At 32.7% G+C, this 20,264-nt stretch overlaps 4 protein-coding genes across 8 annotated transcripts; 1 reads left to right on the top strand and 3 right to left on the bottom strand.

Moving 5' to 3' along the window:
- The first annotated feature begins 795 nt into the window (after window positions 1–795).
- On the top strand, window positions 796–4,328 carry LOC123909601 (putative leucine-rich repeat receptor-like serine/threonine-protein kinase At2g24130). The gene is given in 4 exon segments (XM_045960467.1): window positions 796–3,341; window positions 3,343–3,463; window positions 3,466–3,496; window positions 3,781–4,328. Coding segments are annotated over 4 exon segments (3,093 nt in total). The 3' UTR covers window positions 4,176–4,328.
- A 315-nt stretch (window positions 4,329–4,643) lies between these two features.
- On the bottom strand, window positions 4,644–9,075 carry LOC123909467 (cullin-1-like). Its single transcript, XM_045960307.1, has 7 exons — window positions 9,022–9,075; window positions 6,470–6,618; window positions 6,030–6,387; window positions 5,744–5,926; window positions 5,597–5,644; window positions 5,325–5,504; window positions 4,644–5,226 (listed from the first exon to the last, which is right to left on the bottom strand). The coding sequence occupies exons 2-7, from the start codon at window positions 6,613–6,615 to the stop codon at window positions 5,110–5,112; spliced, it is 1,032 nt and encodes a 343-aa protein (XP_045816263.1). The 5' UTR covers window positions 6,616–6,618; window positions 9,022–9,075; the 3' UTR covers window positions 4,644–5,109.
- Window positions 9,076–11,024: 1,949 nt separating this feature from the next.
- LOC123908815 (nuclear matrix constituent protein 1a-like) lies at window positions 11,025–14,874 on the bottom strand. Of its 4 annotated transcripts, none has more exons than XM_045959539.1 (3): window positions 14,529–14,874; window positions 12,114–13,506; window positions 11,025–11,496 (listed from the first exon to the last, which is right to left on the bottom strand). In XM_045959539.1, the coding sequence occupies exons 2-3, from the start codon at window positions 13,440–13,442 to the stop codon at window positions 11,473–11,475; spliced, it is 1,353 nt and encodes a 450-aa protein (XP_045815495.1). In that variant the 5' UTR covers window positions 13,443–13,506; window positions 14,529–14,874; the 3' UTR covers window positions 11,025–11,472. The 4 variants fall into 4 exon arrangements, with proteins under 4 accessions (XP_045815495.1, XP_045815496.1, XP_045815494.1 ...); XM_045959540.1 differs by having other exon boundaries at window positions 11,045–11,496; window positions 12,114–13,470; window positions 14,529–14,849; XM_045959538.1 differs by lacking the exon at window positions 14,529–14,874 and adding an exon at window positions 14,401–14,516 and having other exon boundaries at window positions 11,046–11,496.
- A 2,085-nt stretch (window positions 14,875–16,959) lies between these two features.
- On the bottom strand, window positions 16,960–19,568 carry LOC123908814 (calcineurin subunit B-like). Of its 2 annotated transcripts, none has more exons than XM_045959535.1 (5): window positions 19,410–19,568; window positions 19,091–19,312; window positions 18,892–19,001; window positions 18,369–18,443; window positions 16,960–17,364 (listed from the first exon to the last, which is right to left on the bottom strand). In XM_045959535.1, exons 1-5 carry the CDS (start codon window positions 19,477–19,479, stop codon window positions 17,314–17,316), a joined length of 528 nt encoding a protein of 175 aa, XP_045815491.1. In that variant the 5' UTR covers window positions 19,480–19,568; the 3' UTR covers window positions 16,960–17,313. The 2 variants fall into 2 exon arrangements, with proteins under 2 accessions (XP_045815491.1, XP_045815492.1); XM_045959536.1 differs by having other exon boundaries at window positions 19,187–19,312; window positions 19,410–19,567.
- Window positions 19,569–20,264: the final 696 nt, after the last annotated feature.

Raw genomic sequence — 20,264 nt, 5'->3', positions numbered from 1 at the left:
CACTAGGTTTTACTATATAATCTCCTGTAACTCTATTTTATTAAGCTAATGCAATTCTAATATTATGTAACCCTAATTGCCTCCTTTGTTATTCTCCTAGTTTGTTTGTATCTTTGATTCTAACAATGCTAATCTAAAAGTAAATAGTGTATTCGACAATTTTGTAAAGAAAAATAAAATAAAAAATTAGGTGTCTATTGTGAACTAGCTAGAGTTGTGATTTTACTCAACATTGTTGAATGAATTCATTGAATCTTTTCCCAAACGTGCATATAGTAATATTTTCTGCCATAAAAAACGTTGAAATTTCACTCATACACTTCTTTCTTACTAGTAGTTGACATCAAAATAACCAAATCAAACCGCATATCAGCCGACAAATATACCAATATCATAGCCCCCTACAAATCATGCTTATTAATCAACATTATCCTTATTAACAGCACATAATCCACTACGTATTCAACAAAATCTAAGAACCTCCCAAATTAATCATCATAACACAAAATTATGAATGTTAGGCTCGTTATTTAGTGCTGACATGGTCATCACTATTAATGCTAACTCACGTGTCATATTTTTTTTTATAAGTCAATTTTGAATTAAAAAGTCAAACATATTAAGCACCAAACAACGGCAGTTAGGCACAAACAATGAAACAACTCAATTTTTCCATCACTTCTGCTTCCTTATATTGAGCCACAATTGAACTTGAAGTGACACATTCCTTAGTTTCTTTCAACATTTCCTTCACTTTGTTTTCCTTTCATGATGTGTTTTTTTAAACAACTTACGATGTTTCTATTCTATTTTCTTGTCTTTGCTCACTCTAGAGTTCTTGAAAAGGAACATGATAGCCTTATGAATGATAAAACTTCACTTGTTTCATTCATGTCATGCGTTATTTCGGACCCGGAAAACGCGCTAGAGAGCTGGAAATCAAACGTTGGTAATGTTTGTGATTGGTCAGGTGTCAAATGCAACAATGAAAGTCATAATAAAAGGATCATAGAGCTTGATCTAAGTGGAAAATCACTAGGAGGAACTATTTCCCCTTCTCTTGCTAACCTCTCTTTGTTGCAAATTCTTGACCTTTCTGGAAATCTTCTGGTGGGTCACATTCCAAGAGAATTAGGCTCTTTAGTTCATCTTGAACAACTTAGTTTATCTTGGAATTTTCTTCAAGGGAACATTCCTTTAGAGTTTGGTTCATTACACAACTTATATTACCTTAACTTGGGAAGCAATCAACTTGAGGGAGAGATTCCTCCATCACTTTTATGTAATGGTACTTCATTGAGTTATTTAGACCTCTCTAATAATTCATTAGTGGGGGAAATTCCATTAAACATTAATAAGTGTATCCTTAAAGATCTTAAGTTCCTCTTACTTTGGTCTAACAAACTTGTAGGACAAGTTCCTTTGCCTCTTTCAAATTCTACTAAGCTTAAATGGCTTGATTTGGAGTCCAATATGTTAAGTGGAGAGCTTCCATCTAAGATTATATGTAATTTTCGACAATTACAATTCCTCTACTTATCATATAACAATTTTGTTAGCCATGATAGTAACACTAACCTTGAACCTTTCTTTGCTTCTTTGATGAATTCATCTAACTTTCAAGAACTCGAATTGGCTGGAAACAGCCTCGGTGGGAAGCTACCTCATATTATTGGTAATCTTCCTACAAGCATGCAACATATTCACCTAGAAGAGAATCTCATACATGGATTTATACCTCCCCACATTTCCAACCTTGTCAACTTGACTTTCTTAAAGTTGTCTAGTAACCGAATAAACGGAACAATCCCTCACAGCCTATGCAAGATTGTTAGGCTAGAGAGAATTTATTTGTCAGATAATTATCTATCTGGTGAGATTCCTTCAACTCTCGGCGACATTAAGCATCTTGGACTTCTTGACTTGTCAAGAAACAAGCTTTCTGGTTCGATACCGGATAGTTTCGCAAACCTCCCTCAGTTAAGAAGGCTTTTACTTTATGACAACAACCTTTCTGGCATAATTCCACCAAGTCTAGGAAAATGTGTCAATTTGGAGATTCTAGACTTGTCTCACAACAAGATCACAGGGATGATTCCTTCAGAAGTTGCAGCATTAACTAGCTTGAAGCTGTACTTGAATTTATCAAACAATGAGTTACAAGGTCCTTTACCATTAGAACTAAGCAAAATGGAAATGGTGCTAGCTATTGATATATCTATGAATAATCTCTCTGGTACAGTTCCACCACAAATTGAAAATTGCATAGCATTAGAATATCTCAATCTTTCTGGTAATTCCTTAGAAGGTCCCTTACCTAATTCATTAGGACAATTGTCTTATATTCAATCACTTGATGTATCTTGTAACAAATTGAATGGAACAATACCTGAGTCCCTTCAGTTATGTTCCTATCTCAAAACACTCAACTTCTCTTTCAACAAATTCTCAGGAAATGTTTCAAACAATGGAGTATTTTCATCTTTAACCATAGATTCTTTTCTAGGAAACAATGATCTTTGTGGTCAATTTAATGGCATGAAACAATGTCATGGGAAAAAAAGTTATCATTTGGTGTTTTTGTTAGTTTCTGTGTTACTATTTGGCACACCTATGATATGCATGTGTAGGAACTCCATGATAATCAAGTCAAAAATGAGAAAGAAACTGCGCGTCGTTACTGGATGCGACTCAGAGGATGAAGAAGAAGATGAAACAAAAGAGCTCAAGTATCCAAGAGTTTCATATAGACAACTTAGAGAAGCCACTGGAGGGTTCAGTGCTTCAAGTCTCATCGGTTCAGGTCGGTTCGGTCGGGTTTACAAAGGTGTACTCTTAGATAATACAAGAGTAGCTGTGAAGGTATTGGATACAAGAACAGATGGTGAAATATCATGGAGCTTTAGAAGGGAATGTCAAATTCTTAAAAAGATAAGGCATAGAAATTTAATAAGGATCATCACAATTTGCAATAAACCAGAATTTAAGGCTCTTGTTCTTCCACTAATGTCAAATGGTAGTCTTGAAAAACACTTATATGATCCAAACCATGAGTTAAGCCAGAGATTGGATGTGATTCAATTAGTGAGGATTTGCAGTGATGTAGCTGAGGGAATGTGTTATCTGCACCATTACTCTCCTGTGAAAGTAGTGCATTGTGATCTTAAGCCAAGTAACATACTACTTGATGATGACTTTACAGCTTTGGTTACTGATTTTGGAATTTCAAGGCTTGCAAAAGGTGATGACAATACTTCCACATGTAATAATTCAACATCTTTCAGTTCAACACATGGCTTGTTATTTGGCTCGGTTGGTTATATAGCTCCAGGTATGCACTTTCAATATTTTCTATGACATGTTCATGACTATTTTTTGTTAATAATTAATGAGTAAGACCATGTTTGGATTGATTTATTTCAGCTTATCTACTTCAATAAGTACTTGTGAGACTATTTGAAAGAGCTCATGAAAACAATTTTTGACATGTCTATAGGCTATTTTGAGCTTAATTTCATAAACTCTTAAGAATAGCTTATGAAAACAGCTTATAGGAAAACAATTTGACTTTATTTTATCTTTTGTTATAAAAATAGCTTATACATAAGCACTTATATGATGAGCATTTATAGTATAAGCACTTAATTAAGCTCTTTATTCAAACAGGACCTATACTTTATACTTTTAAGAAACTATGACTTTTTTGTGTCTGTTTTAAGATTGCTATTTATCAAACAGTTTTGTGCTGTAGAACTCACTCTAATTTCTTGGACAAGACAGAATATGGAATGGGAAAACATGCTTCAACTGAGGGAGATGTTTACAGTTTTGGAGTAATTCTGTTAGAAATAGTGACATGTAGACGCCCTACCGATGTCCTAATCCATGAAGGCTTTAGCTTGCATGATTGGGTTAAGAGACAATACACACAGCCAGACAAGCTTAAAACCATTGTCGAAGAAGCACTTCAAAGATGCAGTCTTTCTTGTGTGCCAAGTCATGATACCAAAGTTTTGGAAGATGTTATGTTGGAACTCGTTGAGCTAGGGATACTGTGTACACAACAGAACCCTTCAACAAGACCAACCATGCTAGATGTAGCACAAGAGATGGGGAGGTTGAAGGATTATCTCACTAATTCTTTTAGAAGAGAAGAGAATTCGATTGAAAATTAAAAAAAAAAAGAAAAAAAAGAAGAAAGAAGTTTGCAAGTATTAATGCGACGCTTGTAAATGTGACACCTTTATTTATTTATATTGTAATATATGTACCTTCTTGTGTGGCAACATTGTGGCTCGGAGGAATAAAGAACAAAGTGTGTTGCCCAATCAAGCTTGTACATGTGACCCTAGGATTTTGTGAGTTATTATAGATGAAACTTGGGCTACAAGATTTAAAAATAAAGTGTGAAGGCTCTATGAAATTGTTTTGTGATGATAAATTGGCCAGCAATATTGCTCATAAACTCGTTCAACATAATAAGACAAAACATACCGAGATAGACAGACAATTTCATCAAAGAGAAGTTGCATCAACAGACATATATATGTTAACAAAATGACCTACCAGCTGAAAGATTGAAAGCATTGTAAATACTAAATTGTAGTTATTTTTATAGTTGTAGGACGTGCCCATTAAACAGCTCTTGTATTGTCTTTACATTATTGAAAAATTAAGACCCCTTTTCCTATATTAATGACTCCGACACAATCTCTATGGACCTTCAAGCTAAGTATAAGGCAAATTCCTATTGTCTTATGTTATGACAATCAACAAATTTGAAGGACAATCATTGAACTATGTTTAGTTAGTGTCAATTCCGAGTGATAAAAGGTTGAGTGTCACATGACATCCATAACCAACTACAGGACAACATCTACTTCTCAAAATTTTGTATGTGTGCCTAAACCTTTTACATTTGTGGTTGTGATCACTCTTATTCCAAATAAAACCATAATAATCAATAACTAACTCATCATGCAAGCAAAAAATAATCAATACTAGTACTAAGATACTCCAATCACTGATTTAAGTAGCCGACTACAGCCATTTACAACTAGCATTATGTAACCGCGGGAATTCTCAACGGTACTTTCCTAGGAAACAAATTCAGACAACTTCAGTAATCTTAGCATCTTTCTCAATTTGCACCACTTGTCCTTCTTGACGTATGTAGTTCAGGGTGATGAGACCCTCAATTGACTTCTTGAATGCTTTGATATCAAACTATAAATCAAATTCCAAAAATTGCAAATTAAAATATTATGAAAATCATTTAGCTAATTGACAAAATTTTAAGAATATTAAAATACAAACAGACTTACCATTGTCTCGCATGTTTTAGCCAGGGGCTCGGGCTCAGGCTCAGGCTCAGCCTTACGTTTGTAGTCATTGGCAGTTTCGTCAAGCAGTTCTATGTCACCCATGCCGATCTCAACGAATATATCAATAACATTCTTCAACAACAATTTGTCAATCTGTTCACCAGCACGATCTTTGCGAATCTGTAACATGAAAAAAATAACTATTTTCATATCTCAATCATGAGCAGCACAGTATATAAATGATCACAATGTGAAGTCATGAATGAACTTACCAGATCAATCACAGCTTTTGTAGCATTAGCATGTACCTCCATAAAAACCTGTAAGTAACTCTTGAAATTAAGTTATTATTATAAAAAATAAACAATACATTAAGTAATGCTAAGAGAGATCAATAACTAACTAACTAACTAACTAACCACATCGCGGAAAGAAGAAAGACCAAGTTTATTTAGTGGAGGCAGGGAGCGTGCTACAATGTAGCGTTTAAGAACAGCAAAGAGATGTGAAAGCCGAGTAACAAAGGTCTTATGGATTAACATTCTCTGAACAAGCTCTCTCAGCAACAACTCATCAAGCTTTCCACTTAAAAAAGGCAAAACCTAAAAATAAAACAGATTTCGCGAGAAAAACAAAAGTTAATCATTGTTATGACAAAAGAAATTCAAACAGTAAAGTGAGAAAAACATGTGGGTGTTTCCATACATTAGATCTATTGAATTCATCAATAGTCTCCTTGCATTTGTCATAAAGATTTGGTGAGAAGTCATGCCGAATAGTCTCCTTGCATTTGTCATAACAATTTTGTGAGAAGCCATGCCGAATAGTCTCCTCACATTTGTCACAAAGATTTCGTGAGACCCCATGCTGAATAGTCTCCTTCCATTTGGCATAAAGATTTTGGCATTTCTCCCAAAGATTTTGTGAGAAGCCATACCGAATAGTCTCCTTACATTCGTCACAAAGATTTTGTGAGAAGCCATGCGGAATAGTCTCCTCGCATTCGTCATAAAGATTTTGTGAGAAGCCATGCTGCCCATACCCGCACATGTTATAAATGGTTCTATAATAGTTAAAAGGAAAAACAACATAGTAAAGAGACAAAATAAAGAATTATCTGAATGAATCCAATAATAAAAGGATACGTATACAACATCATGTATTCCTCTGAACTGAACTCAGTGTTTGGTGATCCTTCCACTTCTCTGATCAATTTCGCAATACCGATTTCAATACGCTCCCAACCTTTATCAAAACCAATGATTCTTCTTTGGTCCATTGTTGTTGCCATAGACTATGCAACATTCAGCAACAAAAAATAAAAAATAAAAATCATACAACATTCAATTATAAACCATGAATCCTAATTGCCATAAACTATGAAAATTCAGTAAAAAAAATCAAAATCATAAAACCATGGACGGATCTAGGATTTGTTTTTTGGTGTAGCCAAAATTTATTAGCATCAAAAGTTTTAAATGACAATGTTAAATTTAAACATGAAACATATACTTTATACTTTATCTGTCTTAAATCTTTGGTCATTTTAGAATTTCGCACATTGATTAAGAAATATTCCCTCCATCCCTAAATATAAGACCTAATTTTACTACCGCATGTATGCCGATGCACAATTTTGATCGCTAATATCTTTAATTGTTTATTAGTAAAAATTATAAAAACTTAATATTTTGAAAATACTCATCAAAACAAATTAAACAATATCTTATATGCTAATATTTACATCCATATATTATTAAAAAAAAAGGGTAAAATAAGATAAATAAATAGTATATTTTAGTCAAAGTAGATCTTATAAAAATGGATGGAAATTTATAACACTAAATAGTATATTTAACTAATTAACTAAACTTCAAACTAATGCAAGTGGAAATTTATAACACTAAATAGTTTTACTTCTTTTTTATTTATCATTTTTTGAATTTAAATATGACTTTTTAAAATGACAACAATTCAAGATTTTGTAAAAAAAAAAAAAAAAAAACCAAAACCAATTCAAGATAAAAGTAATGAAAATTATGATCCATAAATTAAATATTTTGTGTTCTTTTTTTCTAGATGAACTTTTTTTAAACATACCTACGAAATAATCATTCAAAAATACAAGTTTTCTTAATAGTAGAGATCAAAATTGAGCGCATGATAATTTTTTAGGGATTACTAAAAGAGTTAGGATCCGTTGACACCAGGTATCAAACTTTAATTTGACACCAAATCTCAACCGTCTATGTTTTTTAATCAAAGGCTAATAATAGTTTCCTATATTAACTCATGTGCAAATCTATTTAGGATATTCCTTATTTTTAGGTTGCATAAAAATTTGATTTATTGTTCTACTAAAAAAAAATGATTTTTTTTTAAACATGAGAGCCTAAGCCCGATTTTGTTTTTTTTTATTTGTTGTTATTCTCCCCCAACATTACCTTTGCGTTTTCATTCCCATGGTGTCTGAATTGAGTTTAGGAATCACATATAAGGTTATAAATCATCGAAAATAAGTGCATATATGAATCATCAATCATGGTATATATGAGTATAAAGATTCAATTTATGGTTTTAGTATAGAAAACCATTTTAATTAAATTGAGTTGGTAGTCGGTTATTTATCTGCATAGTTTGCAATTGACATTGATTTTGGCAGTTAACCAAAGGAGAATGAAAACGCAAGGAGCATAGTAATGATGGGGATAACAACAATTTTTTTTTAGAACAACAAATCAATTTTTTTTAGAACAATAAATCAATTTATTTTTTTTACTAAATAAATCAAATTTTTATGCAACCTAAAAATAAGGAATCTCCTAAATAGATACACACACAAGATAATATAGGAAACTATTATTAGCCTTTGATTAAAAAAAATATACGGTTAAGATTTGGTGTCAAATTAAAGTTTGACACCTGGTGTCAACGGATCCTAACTCTAATAAAAATTAGGTAAAGACTAAATTTAAAATGTTACGACCAAAAACATGTTTAACTCTATTTAGTAGGAGTTAGGATCCTCTCCATTTCCAATTCTTTCCATTTACTCCATTATTATATAGTTTTGGGAATATAAATGCAAAAATGTGACATCAAGTGGGTCCAAATGTCATTTATACACCCCAAAATATTTAAAAACTTTGGTAATGGAAGAAATGAAAAACATAAGAAATGGAGAGGATCTCAACTCATTTAGTAGCTTAGTAAATAGAAATTTCACCTTAAAAGTGAATAAATAGTATCCGGGATTTAAATCTCAACTTCTGAATAATATATATTGTCTCAACCAACTGAGTTATACACATATAGACCTAATGTATGTATGCATAATTTTTTTTTTTTTTTTGAGAATTTTGGTGTGGCCATGGCCACACTAGGCCTAGGCATAGATCCGCCCCTAAACAACCAATTATAAAACTTAATCACACCATATACTTCTCTAATAAGTATCGGAAAGTATCAATGTCGGACCGAGAAAACAACCGGTTATAAAACCCTAAATCCTAAAACTAAAACAAACATAAAAAATCAAAATCGAGAACAGCTGCCGATTATTAACCGTAAATCCTAATTGCCATAGACCATGCAAATTCAGTAAGAAAACATCAAAATCATAAAACAGCGAAATATAAACCCTAAAACAAAAAAGATAAACGACGATCCAATGAGGAGAATGAAGAGGAATACAAACCTTGAACTGAGACGATGAATGTATGTGGTTATTGATTCCAAAAGCAGACGAGTTGAAAAAAAATAGGGTAGATGATCGTGTTTTTATAAATTTAATTTCAAGATTTTTTTTATTTTTTTGAAGCAATAATTTCAAGATAATAACATAAAAAAAAATAAAAAAAATAAAGAGATACCTTATTTTTTTTCGCTAAACATAAAAAGATACTTTTTTTTAAAAAAAAAATTTATAATAATTTTTTTGCTTAGATATCTATTACTAATCTTCTATTATTAATCTATTACTAATATATTAAAATTGATTATCACCAAAGTTACTAATTTATCATTATCTATTACTAATATATTAAAATCGATTACCACAAAAGTTACTAATTTATCCTTATTACTTTTAATCACGTTGCAAGTTTTATATCTCTCATTATAATTTCACTAAAAAAAACTTTAAAAAAATATATAGAAGCTTGGTAATTGAAATGCGAAGGTTTTGTCCATCCAGAACTACACAACTGCGAACAATCAAAGTATTCAACATGTTAAATGCAGAAAAGGGCTCGACACAACCATCATCACTGCGACGAAAGGCAAAGAACTCCAGAGTGGTTAATGCTGGCAGCTTCAGAGAATTTGGAAATATTTGTGGCTGAGCCATGTGAAACAATGTTTTGTAGTAAGCGGAAAGATTAAGAGACGTTAAAGTGAGACATGAAAAGAAGCAAGACGGGAAGTATTCAATAGTAGGTACATCCAGTTGTAAGTGTTTGACATTGTGTGAAACAACATATTTTATAGTCCTTTGGAATAAGTTAACACCCAATGGATGACACCTTTTCAAATGGACTGTGCAAATAAGGGTTGAGTCATCGCGACGAGACAAAATCTGAGTAACAAACTCTCTGAAATAAGTCACAACTAAAGTCAAAAAGACTTAAAGAAAGAGTGGGAAGATTCTTCCATAGATTGATCCATTTGGACAAAATGCAAGTCTGAACGGCCTCTTTGGTGTTCAAAAATGACAGTATGTGAAGGAGAAGACAATCGGTCAAGTCACTGATCATGTCTTCATTTTGGTTGTCCTCGCGCTGCCTCTTAGGTCTCTCCATTGTTGTCTGAGAAAGAAACATAATTCTACAAGAAAATGCAAATGGGAGAAGGAAAAAAAGTGTTAAAGATGGAAAAGTAAACATTGAAAATTGATGTTGAAGTATTAAGCATGTCAACATGGTCACAGCAAAACATGCACTATATATTGCATAATAGAATAATCCAGAAAACACTTATTTATACCGTTACACATACATGAATATTCAATATAAAACAAGTTTTTTTTTTTTTTTAACTGCCAAATTATCGATTTGCCAAATTATATTACTATAATACAACAATAAGCACAAGAAATGCCAACAACACAGAAAAGTAACTGTCTTACACCTTGAAACTAAGACAACCAAAACTCACCAAAAACAAAACAATAACATTGCAAATCAAAAACAACATTGAGCTACGTATTAATGAAACAATAATTTACTTTTTTAAATATAAAACTTTTTTTCAAAACAAATACTATACACCATTAATCATTTTTTATTTGTGAACAGGTAATTCTCCCTAACTTCATAAAAGTAAACATCTGGTTAGGCTGGAAGAATTAAAATAAATAAATTGGCATTTAATTTATTATTTTTTTTAAAATATGCGCGCAACTGCAGAGACTAATCCCTCGAGCCTTGTGGGACCCAAGTAGATGGCAAACTCTCCCTACGAGTTATAACACTGCTGCATACCCAAACCTGGGATCGAACCCAGGACCTCGGTTAAATTGGTTAAATTGGCATTTAATCTAATGACCGGGATTAGTTCCAGTGTCCAATAATGGGGGACCAATTGAAGTCAGATTAAAGCTCCTATGGTCAGATCCAACAAAGAAGTTGGAGTGGAATTAAGCTCAAATGTTACCTACCAAAACATTATTGTACAATTACTCGTTTCAATTGGTAGTTACCATTTGACTCCAATAATCTCACTTTGATACACTGAAATAATTAAATAAAGAACTACTAATAACACCATATTAATAGTGACTGAGTTAGGCATCTACACGGATACATATGATATAATTTATGTAAAAATGCACTGTCAATTTGGCAAGACATTTTTAATCCACCAAGTTGTATAATCCCCAGGGGCAAGAAACACAAGACATATTCCTTATACCAATCACACAAAAAATTCAAATCACCTGTCACACTAGTGTCAATTGTAAAAAATGGAACTATATGAAAAGGTATACACTCTTCTGTAACTAAAATCAGCTCATAATAAGATCTATTTTGCCTCCCTATATACCAAACATAATCCCTTTTGTGAACAATGGATAATATGTACACCAAATATTGCTCTTAGTTGATCTGTTGTCTGAGATGGTCATTCTGTGTAATCTGTAGTAATTTGATCAAATCCAAAAGTACAGCATTGCCTGTTCATACAAATTTGAAAAATCTTATTATAAAGTTGAAGGAAAATGATTCAAGAAACAAAATAATCGAGTAAACACCAATTTGATCCCTGACTTTGTAACTTGTAAGACACTCTCAAATAGGTCATTGACTTGGTGAATATTTCAAAAAGGTCCCTAACTATATCAATTCGTCTAGTTAGTCCTTGTATTTATATTCTCTCTAATATAAATATCTAAGATTGCCCTTAAAAGTTGAAATTGTAAGGCTGTACCTGTATCAATCTAATCCCCCACATTATTAATATTCCAAAATGATCATTGGAACTGCAAAATGTTAATCAAGTTCATTCCTCTATTTGGATATGTTATCAAATACATTCCTAACACTGTTCGCCTAGTTTCAAATTCATTCCCGATATTACCAATTGAACGTCGTTTTAGTCCCTACAACTACCAATGGAGGAACAAATTTTGATAAAAATTTGCATGCAACTTTAGGGATCATTTTGGAATATGGATGATGCGAAGGACTAGATTGACAAAGTCCTACAATTTCATGACCAATTTAGGTATTTACTTGTAAAGTACTATCAAACAATTACTAGCTTCAAAAAGAAAAGGCCAAAGCACATTACCTCTTGAAGAGGTCCCAAAGAAATATCTTCCTCCTTCTTAGGTGAGGCTTTTTTGGTTTTATTACACTTTCTCATCTCCGACTGTATAGAATTGAGTTGACTCTGAATGTCCTTCAACAACCTCAAATGCTCTTCTCCATCTCCTTCATGCCTAATCTCCTCTTGCCTTATACTAATTCTATCCCTCTCAAGCCTATCAATTCTCTGATGCAACTTATGAAACTCGGCTTCACCATTACAATCCAAAACATTCTTCGTATCTTTAACATTTGCTTTTTTGATTTCATGATGTGTGCTAAGCATCATGCTCTTTAGCTTCTCCATATCATGTTTAACATTTGATTCTATGATTTCCTCAGAGGAATCTGGTTTTGTTAATCTGTTATCTACATCTGAAATCCATTTCTCAAGTTTTCTTTTCCCATGTTCACTAACTTCAAATACATCGTGCACATTAACCGAACAAGAAGGACTAGAAACTGGTTCTGTATCCATTGCAACTTCACATCGATTTTCTTTAACTGCATTAGGATAAGGAGGTAATTTAAATGTTTTGTCAAAAGCTATCTTATTACTTGCTTGTGACAATATTGCACATGATCTCCCTCTTCTAGTCCTCAAATTTGAAGTTTTTTCAACTCCTGATTCTTTACGATCTGAAATCACATTCACTTTTTCATCTAACTTTTGGATTTGATTCCAATATGAATCAAGTGTTCCATTTGCATAGTCCACGGGCTTCTTTGGTATTTCCAAGCTTGGTGAATTGACTTCTTGATCCTTACCTTCAAGTGTATTAGGAATCACATCAGGAAATGGAATTGGAGTCGGCGATGGATCTCTCTTTCGGTTAGCTCTAAAATTATTCTTAAACTGAATAGGTGGCAATGAACTAAGCCTTCTTATAGTACTACTTTGACCATTTTCTCCATTATTTTGCTGATCATTTCTATTCAAGAGAAGATCTTCGGGGAATTCAAAATCACTTGCATTGAAATCAGCTCCTAGTGCTAGAAGTCTTTGCTTATAAGCCAAAACTTGAAACTCAAGAGAAGCAATTTCCATTTCTTTCTGATACATAAGCTCTTCAAAAACCTCAAGGGTGGCCTCGGCGTGACCTATCTTTTCCTCTGACATTCTCTTATAGTGACTTGCCTCCATCTTCACCGCTGCTTTTTCGCCTTGCAAACGCAATATCATATCCATTGCTTCACTTGCTGCAGTTGCTGAAGCTTCTCTTTCTTCATCCAATTCCGCGTATAGCTTTTGCAGAAGTTGCTGCTGCGCGCGAAGCGTCTCCTTCATGGCTGTTATATCAGTCTCAGACATGATTGCTTCTACTTTTTACCACCTACACCTGATTATATGTTGAACTAGAAGCAATCACTTATTCCTGAACACACAAAATATAAATTTTAAGTCAACCATAGAATGAGAGAAATAATGGTTTATGGTTGAATTGGACTCCTTTTAGCTTATGTGCATTTTCTAGGTTCTTTTGGTGTTGTTCTTCACTTAAATTATTCATAATTTTTGAAGCACAGACACAGATACAACACTAACACGTCAACAACAGTAAAAATTTGAAAGAAAAAACAATCAATCGAATGCAATCACATGTGTTTGTGTGGTGTACACTCGACACACCTTTAATCAGAAGTGTAATTGTTCCATGTAGATCATATCTACACACAGTTTCTTTAAATCCAAACATTTTCAAGTCTGTTATCACCACAAAAGTGTATTTCAATTGCTTGACCAAAAAAAAAGTGTATTTCAATTGAAGAACAATACCAAAAACACCTAAATAAATGCACCTAAGTTTTGTCTTTCATCTAAGTATGAGATCAATTACAAGTAAACAGCTAAATACACATAAACATAAGGTGTTTTGGGGAGAAAATAATCAGCTATTTTCATTTCAGAGTCTAACTCATAATATGTGTCTCTTAGAAACAAGTCATTGATACTAACCTTCATGAAAAAATTGCTTAATTGCCAAACAAATTGAAGAAAACAAATATTGATCAGAAACAAGCTAATCTCTCCGATGATTGCAAACAAACGGAAGCGATGAGTATAAAATGTGAACGGGAAACTATCTATTGCACAAAAAAAGCAAAAAGAAAATAAGAGAAAGCGCCTAAGAAAAGAAAAAGGTTGCTTAGTAGTATTCATTGATTGATTGATTCACAGAATCACAGCGATATATTACCTAACCATATGAAATATGATAAGGATTCTTATGTAACAAGGAATTAGAAATGTAATGAAAAAACAAATCTACCTTTCCAAATTGTTTTTATTTTCCAAAAAATAAAACACACACAAAGAGAATAAAATCCTATGATTCTGTCTGAATATTGAAATTGTAAGGAAAAGTGATGAAGAAGGAAGAACAAGAAATGAAATTACCTTTGTAAGTGATGTAAAAGGAAGTTGGAAATAGAAAAGAACAAAGAGTGTGAGTTTCGTTGTGGGAAGTTATTGTTAAAGACAAAATCATGGTTCGTTAACGTTGGTGTATGATTTGACTTCATTCTCCGATTTCACTCCGGCGATGATGATTCATTGATTTGTTTGTTGTTTTGTTTTGTTTTGTTTGTGCAAAGCAAATTGTAGGGTCCTTGTCTCCCGCAAATGTTCCTTACTCGTCGCAGGTGTGTTAATCCACTCTTTTCTTTTCTTTCTTTTTTTTTTTTTTTTCTTTTTAATTTTCTTTCTACTAAGTGATTTTCTTTTTCTATTTGGGAAAGCCGTTTGTTTGTTTGTTTATGGTTAGAGAAGTATTTATTTTTCTCAACGGTTATAAAATGAGGACCGACCTCATTATTAAATGTCTCAGGTCAACTCCAACACACGCATGCATTGAATCCTTCGTACTGTTTGCCGGGCGTCCTTATGCGTTCCAAAAATAAAGTATACTTTCTCAAATTTCCTATATAAACAAATTTTCACTTTCTATATTCATTTACAGTAATTATTAATGTTATTTATCCATAATATAATTTTCACTTCCTATATAAACAAATGTTATTTTCACTTTCTATATAATTGAATAAATTTAGAAATATATAAGACTGAAGAAAATACCGATTACTAAATTAAAAGATTTTTCTTATAAAAGAATTTTGATAAATGTTACTAGAAGTTCTACATTGATTAGAGATATAACATAAATAGTTTTTATAAAGATAGTGTAAACTTCAACTCTCAAACTAACTTTTGTGATTGAGTATGTGATTTAGTATCGACCTCTCAAATTCTAATATAAATAAATGAAAAAAATCATTAGAGAAAAGAGAAAAGTCAAAAAGCTTAAAGAAACATGAAATTATGAGTATTATTATTGTAATTTGCATATATAAGCTGAAAGTTTTATATATTAAAAAGTCACCATTGTTTCTTCACGTCGGTAAAGTGAACCTTTATTTATAAATAAATATAAAATTAACCTATTTAAATAAATAAAAAACCCTTGTTAGAAGTCCCACATTGACTAGAGATATGACATAGATAGCCTTTATAAGTGTAGTGCAAACCTCAACTCTTAAGCTAGCTTTTGTGGTTGAGTATAGGCCTCCCAAATTCTAATATGGTATCAGAGCCTATCCTAGATCCATTTGTTGTTTGTTGTGGAGACCTCCCATATTTGGGCCACCCGTTGTTGTTGATTCCACGTTCCAGCTTGTTCAGTTCTAGACGTGAGGGGGTGTGTTAGAAGTCCCACATTGGCTAGAGATATGGCATAGATAGCCTTTATAAGTGTAGTGCAAACCTCAACTCTTAAGCTAGCTTTTGTGGTTGAGTATAGGCCTCCCAAATTCTAATAACTCTCTTGGACCTATATATTTTCATAAGATTCAAATTCGATACATTACTTGGCAAAATCAAATTCTTCTTTAGACATACGTCAACATTAAAACTCTTATATATAATTTATCACTCATTTGAGGGATTTGTGTCTGCAATTACGCGCAGAGATACCTGAGTTACCAAAAAAATGTTTAAGGAAAAATGTAGATCACTAAATTATGATTTTTTTTGATCCAGTTTATTTTATATTTTTTTGTGAAATTTTAAATCATCATTTTAATTTTTTTGTCGTTTTTAATAGACCAGTTATATCATTCTAATTTATCCAATGCGTATTTAAAAAAAAAAAAAAAATATCCAATGCGTAATTTATCCAATGCGTAATTTGCTTATGTCTGACCCCTTGATTCTTTTAAACCCCCCAATATTTCAATTTTGCCTTTACAGAAAAATTCGGTTCGCATAAGTCAAATTTTTTCTAGTGCAAATTCAGAGTAAATTTCAGTTTCTAGAAACCGAAAAAAAAAATTCAAGGCAAAAAAAATTCGATTTGTAAAAACCGAATTTTTTTGCAAGGGCAAAATTAAAAATTCAAAGGATATATAAAGAAACACGGGGTCAGAATCTAATTTGCTGTTATTATGACTTATGTCCCAACACAACAACACTAAGCCCACGTATTATGAGGCGTGATAGAAATGCACTAGAACAAAAGGGATCTACAATCTACAAATATCTTCCAGTCACCAGTTCTAGTGCATTCTGTTAATGATGAGTTACTATACCAGTCACCAGTTCTAGTGCATTCTGTTAATGATGAGTTACTATACCAGTCACCAGTTCTGTTTAAAATTATGTTGGCATTGTTACTAGATTCCCTGACAGATATCTTACCTTTAGCATGTTTTCCTTTTCTTTTCTTTTTTCCTTTGCAATACCTTTAACTCTTTTTATCTGCATGTTTCTTTACTCAGCTTATAGTTATAGTACATTACATCTGAGGAAAAGGAAATGGAGGAAGAGGAATAGATTCCAGATAAACCTTCCAAATATTACTAATTTACTATATAGTTCAAAAAAGTAAATATTATCATCAACTATTCAAACTTCATACAAAACTTAATAGTTGCCACACCAACAGCAAAATAGCTCATATTTACTTCAAACATTATTTCTAATTTCTAAATAGAAACAAACAGTGCTGAACACAATTGTTAAAAACTTCATCACCCGAATCTTTGTTTTGCAATCAACAAATACTCCATCATTCAATATGAGGAAGAAAAGAATACCAGAATCGAGAATCTCCCTCATCAAACCCAAACTACTGAGAGTTTTTTGTTGTGTGGCTATATTATACTGTAGGGAAATTTCTATCCTCATTCTAATCCACGGGAACCTCCGCTTCCATCTTCAGATCCGAATTGCCCAGAATCTATCAGTGAAAAGGGATGGTCAAGCATTTATTTCAAATTCAAGATGGCACACTAAACAAATATCAACAGCTAGCAGTGTTCATTGTGCATGGTAGAAATTCAGCATGAATATGAAGATGTATGACTCTAAAATAATCACGAGCATGGATTCAGTTGTATCACCCTCAAACAGTAGGAAGCGTGAAAAATGTAATGCCCGTTGAGAAAGATAAGCATTAAGTTTGTATATGCCAAATCTAACTAGGATTTAGGATCTATGTTTCAAATGAAGATATTGAAGTCGGTTTAACTAATTGGCAGTAAAGGGCGGGAATAGTTCAGACAGCCTGCCACGAACCTATGGGCCTGACATGTATTAGGCACGGCCTAGGTACTAAATAAGTTAGGTTAAAAGCTTTTAGAAATTAGTCCAAAAAAAGAAAGAAAAAAAAAACTTTTAAAAGTTGGTAATTAAGAAAGAAGAAAAAAGACAGATTTCAAACTATCCGAAAAGCTTTTCTTTTAAGTCAAACAAGTTGATCTAACTTGTTTGAAAGTCTTACTGCAAAAATTGAACAGGCTTTGAGACCATATTATACTCTTATAAAGATCAAGCCACATGAATAAGCCTATATCTGATAGGTCCCGGTCAATCTTAGGCCTTGATTTTAGAAGAAAAAAAAAGCCAGGTAATTTAGTTACATCTTAGTTACGCCCAACAATTTATATCCTCAAGGACAGTCAGCGACCTTGTCACTCCGAGCTATTATGTGCAGAATCATATAGACAACTAATCAAATCCTAACTTGCATTAACGATTTTACGTAACTATTCTAGCGAAGGCTTTCCAAGTCCTTGAAGCAAATAGTTAAGATCATAATAATATGAATGAGAAGCAACAAAAAGACTTGGTTTATTATCCAATTTATCCCTAATGTACCGCTTGCCTATTAAAATGTTTACCTAAATGAAACTTAAGTATTCCAGTGCAACAAGTGATGCTAGATATTAGTTATTTCAGTACCTTCATGAAGTCGGACAAGACTAAGAAAGAATCCTTTGTATAACCAGCTTCTTCAAGGACTTGTGCCAGAACTTCCTGTGCGTAGAAAGGAAACAGAATACATCAGAGGCTGTTATAAGCAGATCAAATCATCCCTCCTATGAAACACGGACACACGAACACCAGACACGACACAGACACCGATAATAATTTAAGAAAATGACATAATTCAATGTAATCATAAGTGTCGGTGTCAGCCACTGACACATGTCCGTGAGACACTCCCTAATCCGAGGAGTGTCCGTGCTTCATAGCATCCCTCATTATCTTGAGCAACTAAAATTGAAATGCAAAATAACAATAACAAGAAAGCTGATATCCTCCATTAAAGTCTCCATTCTCAACCTCATTTCCATATTTTCAATTTAGAAGGTACCATAAATAGAAAACGAGCATTCTATAATGGTAAATTCATACACAGAAAGCATGGAAGAAGCACAAAATTACATAACAGGAACAAGAAAAATTTGCAATTATTAGTAACCTTTCTCTGTTGTTCAGACATATATTGTCCAGTCAAATCCCTCAAAACCGTCAACATGTCATCAAAGCTAACTTTTCCATTGCAATCCGTATCATAAACCTTGAAAATAACTAGAAATAACAAACCAAAATTATGAATCAATTTGGGGAAGAATTAAAGGAATTAAGAGATGTTAAGATGAATTAATAGTAATACAAACATTCAATTTTGTGTTGGAGAGTGGCGCGTGGACTGAAAGCAGACAAAAAAGCTATAAATTCCTTGAAATTGAAGCCATCGAGCAATCTCAACATACTCTGAGAGAGAGGATTGACGGCGAATTCGGGAATAGAGAGGAATTCATCGGAAGGAATGAAACCACAGTTATTCCGATCAAGCTGACAGAAGCGTTGGTATAGAGAAACGATCTCTTGCTGCGTAACTACACACACACAAACAGATCGAAGAACAAGTTAGTTACGAAAAGTGAAATTGAAAGAGAGAGTGTATAGAAGAAGAAGAAGTAAGTAATGAACTACATGCGTTTTTGCAGTGTTGTTGAACTTCTTCAATGTCGTACTGTGTGAGCATGGAAGATGTGTTTCCCATCGTTCGTCACCACCTACAAAATTCAACTCTGCAACGAACCCCTCAGAGAGAGAGAGAGAGAGAGAGAGAGAGAGAGAAGAAAAACGAATTCGCCAATCTGGCTCTTGAGCCCACATCAATCAATACCGTCATTTTGGCCCAACGGGCTTTACATTTCCCTGGATTGTGTTTTTTCAAACTTACAACATGAGAGTTATTTCGACTTCTGATATTACCAAAATACCTCTTTTGCCGATGAAATAGCGAACTGTTAAGTAATCTACCATAAAAAATTTTGAAAAATGTTAGAGAATTTTTTTTCTCAAATTTCTCATTTTTATAACATTCGCTACTTTTTTGATACATGTAACATCAACCGCTTAAGTAACACAAAAATAAAATGAAAATTGCCCGCGAGAAATACATGGGCACCAAAAGAAACTCTATACCATTATTTTTCTGGAAATAATGTTATTTTATTGGTATATAATTAAAAATCTTCTAATTTGTCAACAAAAAAAAAAAGTATTTTTATTTACTTCCTATCATTAGCGACACTTGAATTTGGAACTTTTCAAATCCAAAATGTATCTTTTTTACCATTAGACGAGTTATGGTTAATGATCTTTTTTACTCTAGTCTTAGGAATTAAAGTAACATTTCCACCCTTTTATGTAAGAATAAAAAGTGAAAAAGAGTATATATAAGTACTAAAAAAAAATTCTTGTAAAAAAAAAGTACTAAAAAATTATAAAACTATTATATTATATATAACCATTCTCAACCTCACAATTTTGTGATTATTT

Source organism: Trifolium pratense, linkage group LG2 (genome assembly GCF_020283565.1).
Source record: "Trifolium pratense cultivar HEN17-A07 linkage group LG2, ARS_RC_1.1, whole genome shotgun sequence".
Classification (NCBI taxonomy): domain Eukaryota; kingdom Viridiplantae; phylum Streptophyta; class Magnoliopsida; order Fabales; family Fabaceae; genus Trifolium; species Trifolium pratense.
The sequence above is the reverse complement of the archived record's forward strand: the minus strand, read 5'-3'. Positions and strand labels throughout refer to the sequence as shown.

Bases quoted from the DNA above. Each gene is read 5' to 3' on its own strand.
- LOC123908814 (XM_045959535.1), bottom strand. From the start codon at position 19,479: ATGGGAAACACATCTTCCATGCTCACACAGTACGACATTGAAGAAGTT. The intron at 19,002-19,090 runs GTTTGTATTACT...TGTTATTTCTAG, and splicing joins TCTCCAACACAAAATTGAAT to TTATTTTCAAGGTTTATGAT. The intron at 17,365-18,368 runs GTACTGAAATAA...TTTCACTGATAG, and splicing joins TCTTGTCCGACTTCATGAAG to ATTCTGGGCAATTCGGATCT.
- LOC123909467 (XM_045960307.1), bottom strand. From the start codon at position 6,615: ATGGCAACAACAATGGACCAAAGAAGAATCATTGGTTTTGATAAAGGT. The intron at 6,388-6,469 runs GTATCCTTTTAT...TAACTATTATAG, and splicing joins GAATACATGATGTTGTATAC to AACCATTTATAACATGTGCG. The intron at 5,645-5,743 runs GTTAGTTAGTTA...AGTTACTTACAG, and splicing joins TTTCTTCTTTCCGCGATGTG to GTTTTTATGGAGGTACATGC.
- LOC123908815 (XM_045959539.1), bottom strand. From the start codon at position 13,442: ATGTCTGAGACTGATATAACAGCCATGAAGGAGACGCTTCGCGCGCAG. The intron at 11,497-12,113 runs GTAATGTGCTTT...TTGTATGAACAG, and splicing joins CTTTGGGACCTCTTCAAGAG to GCAATGCTGTACTTTTGGAT.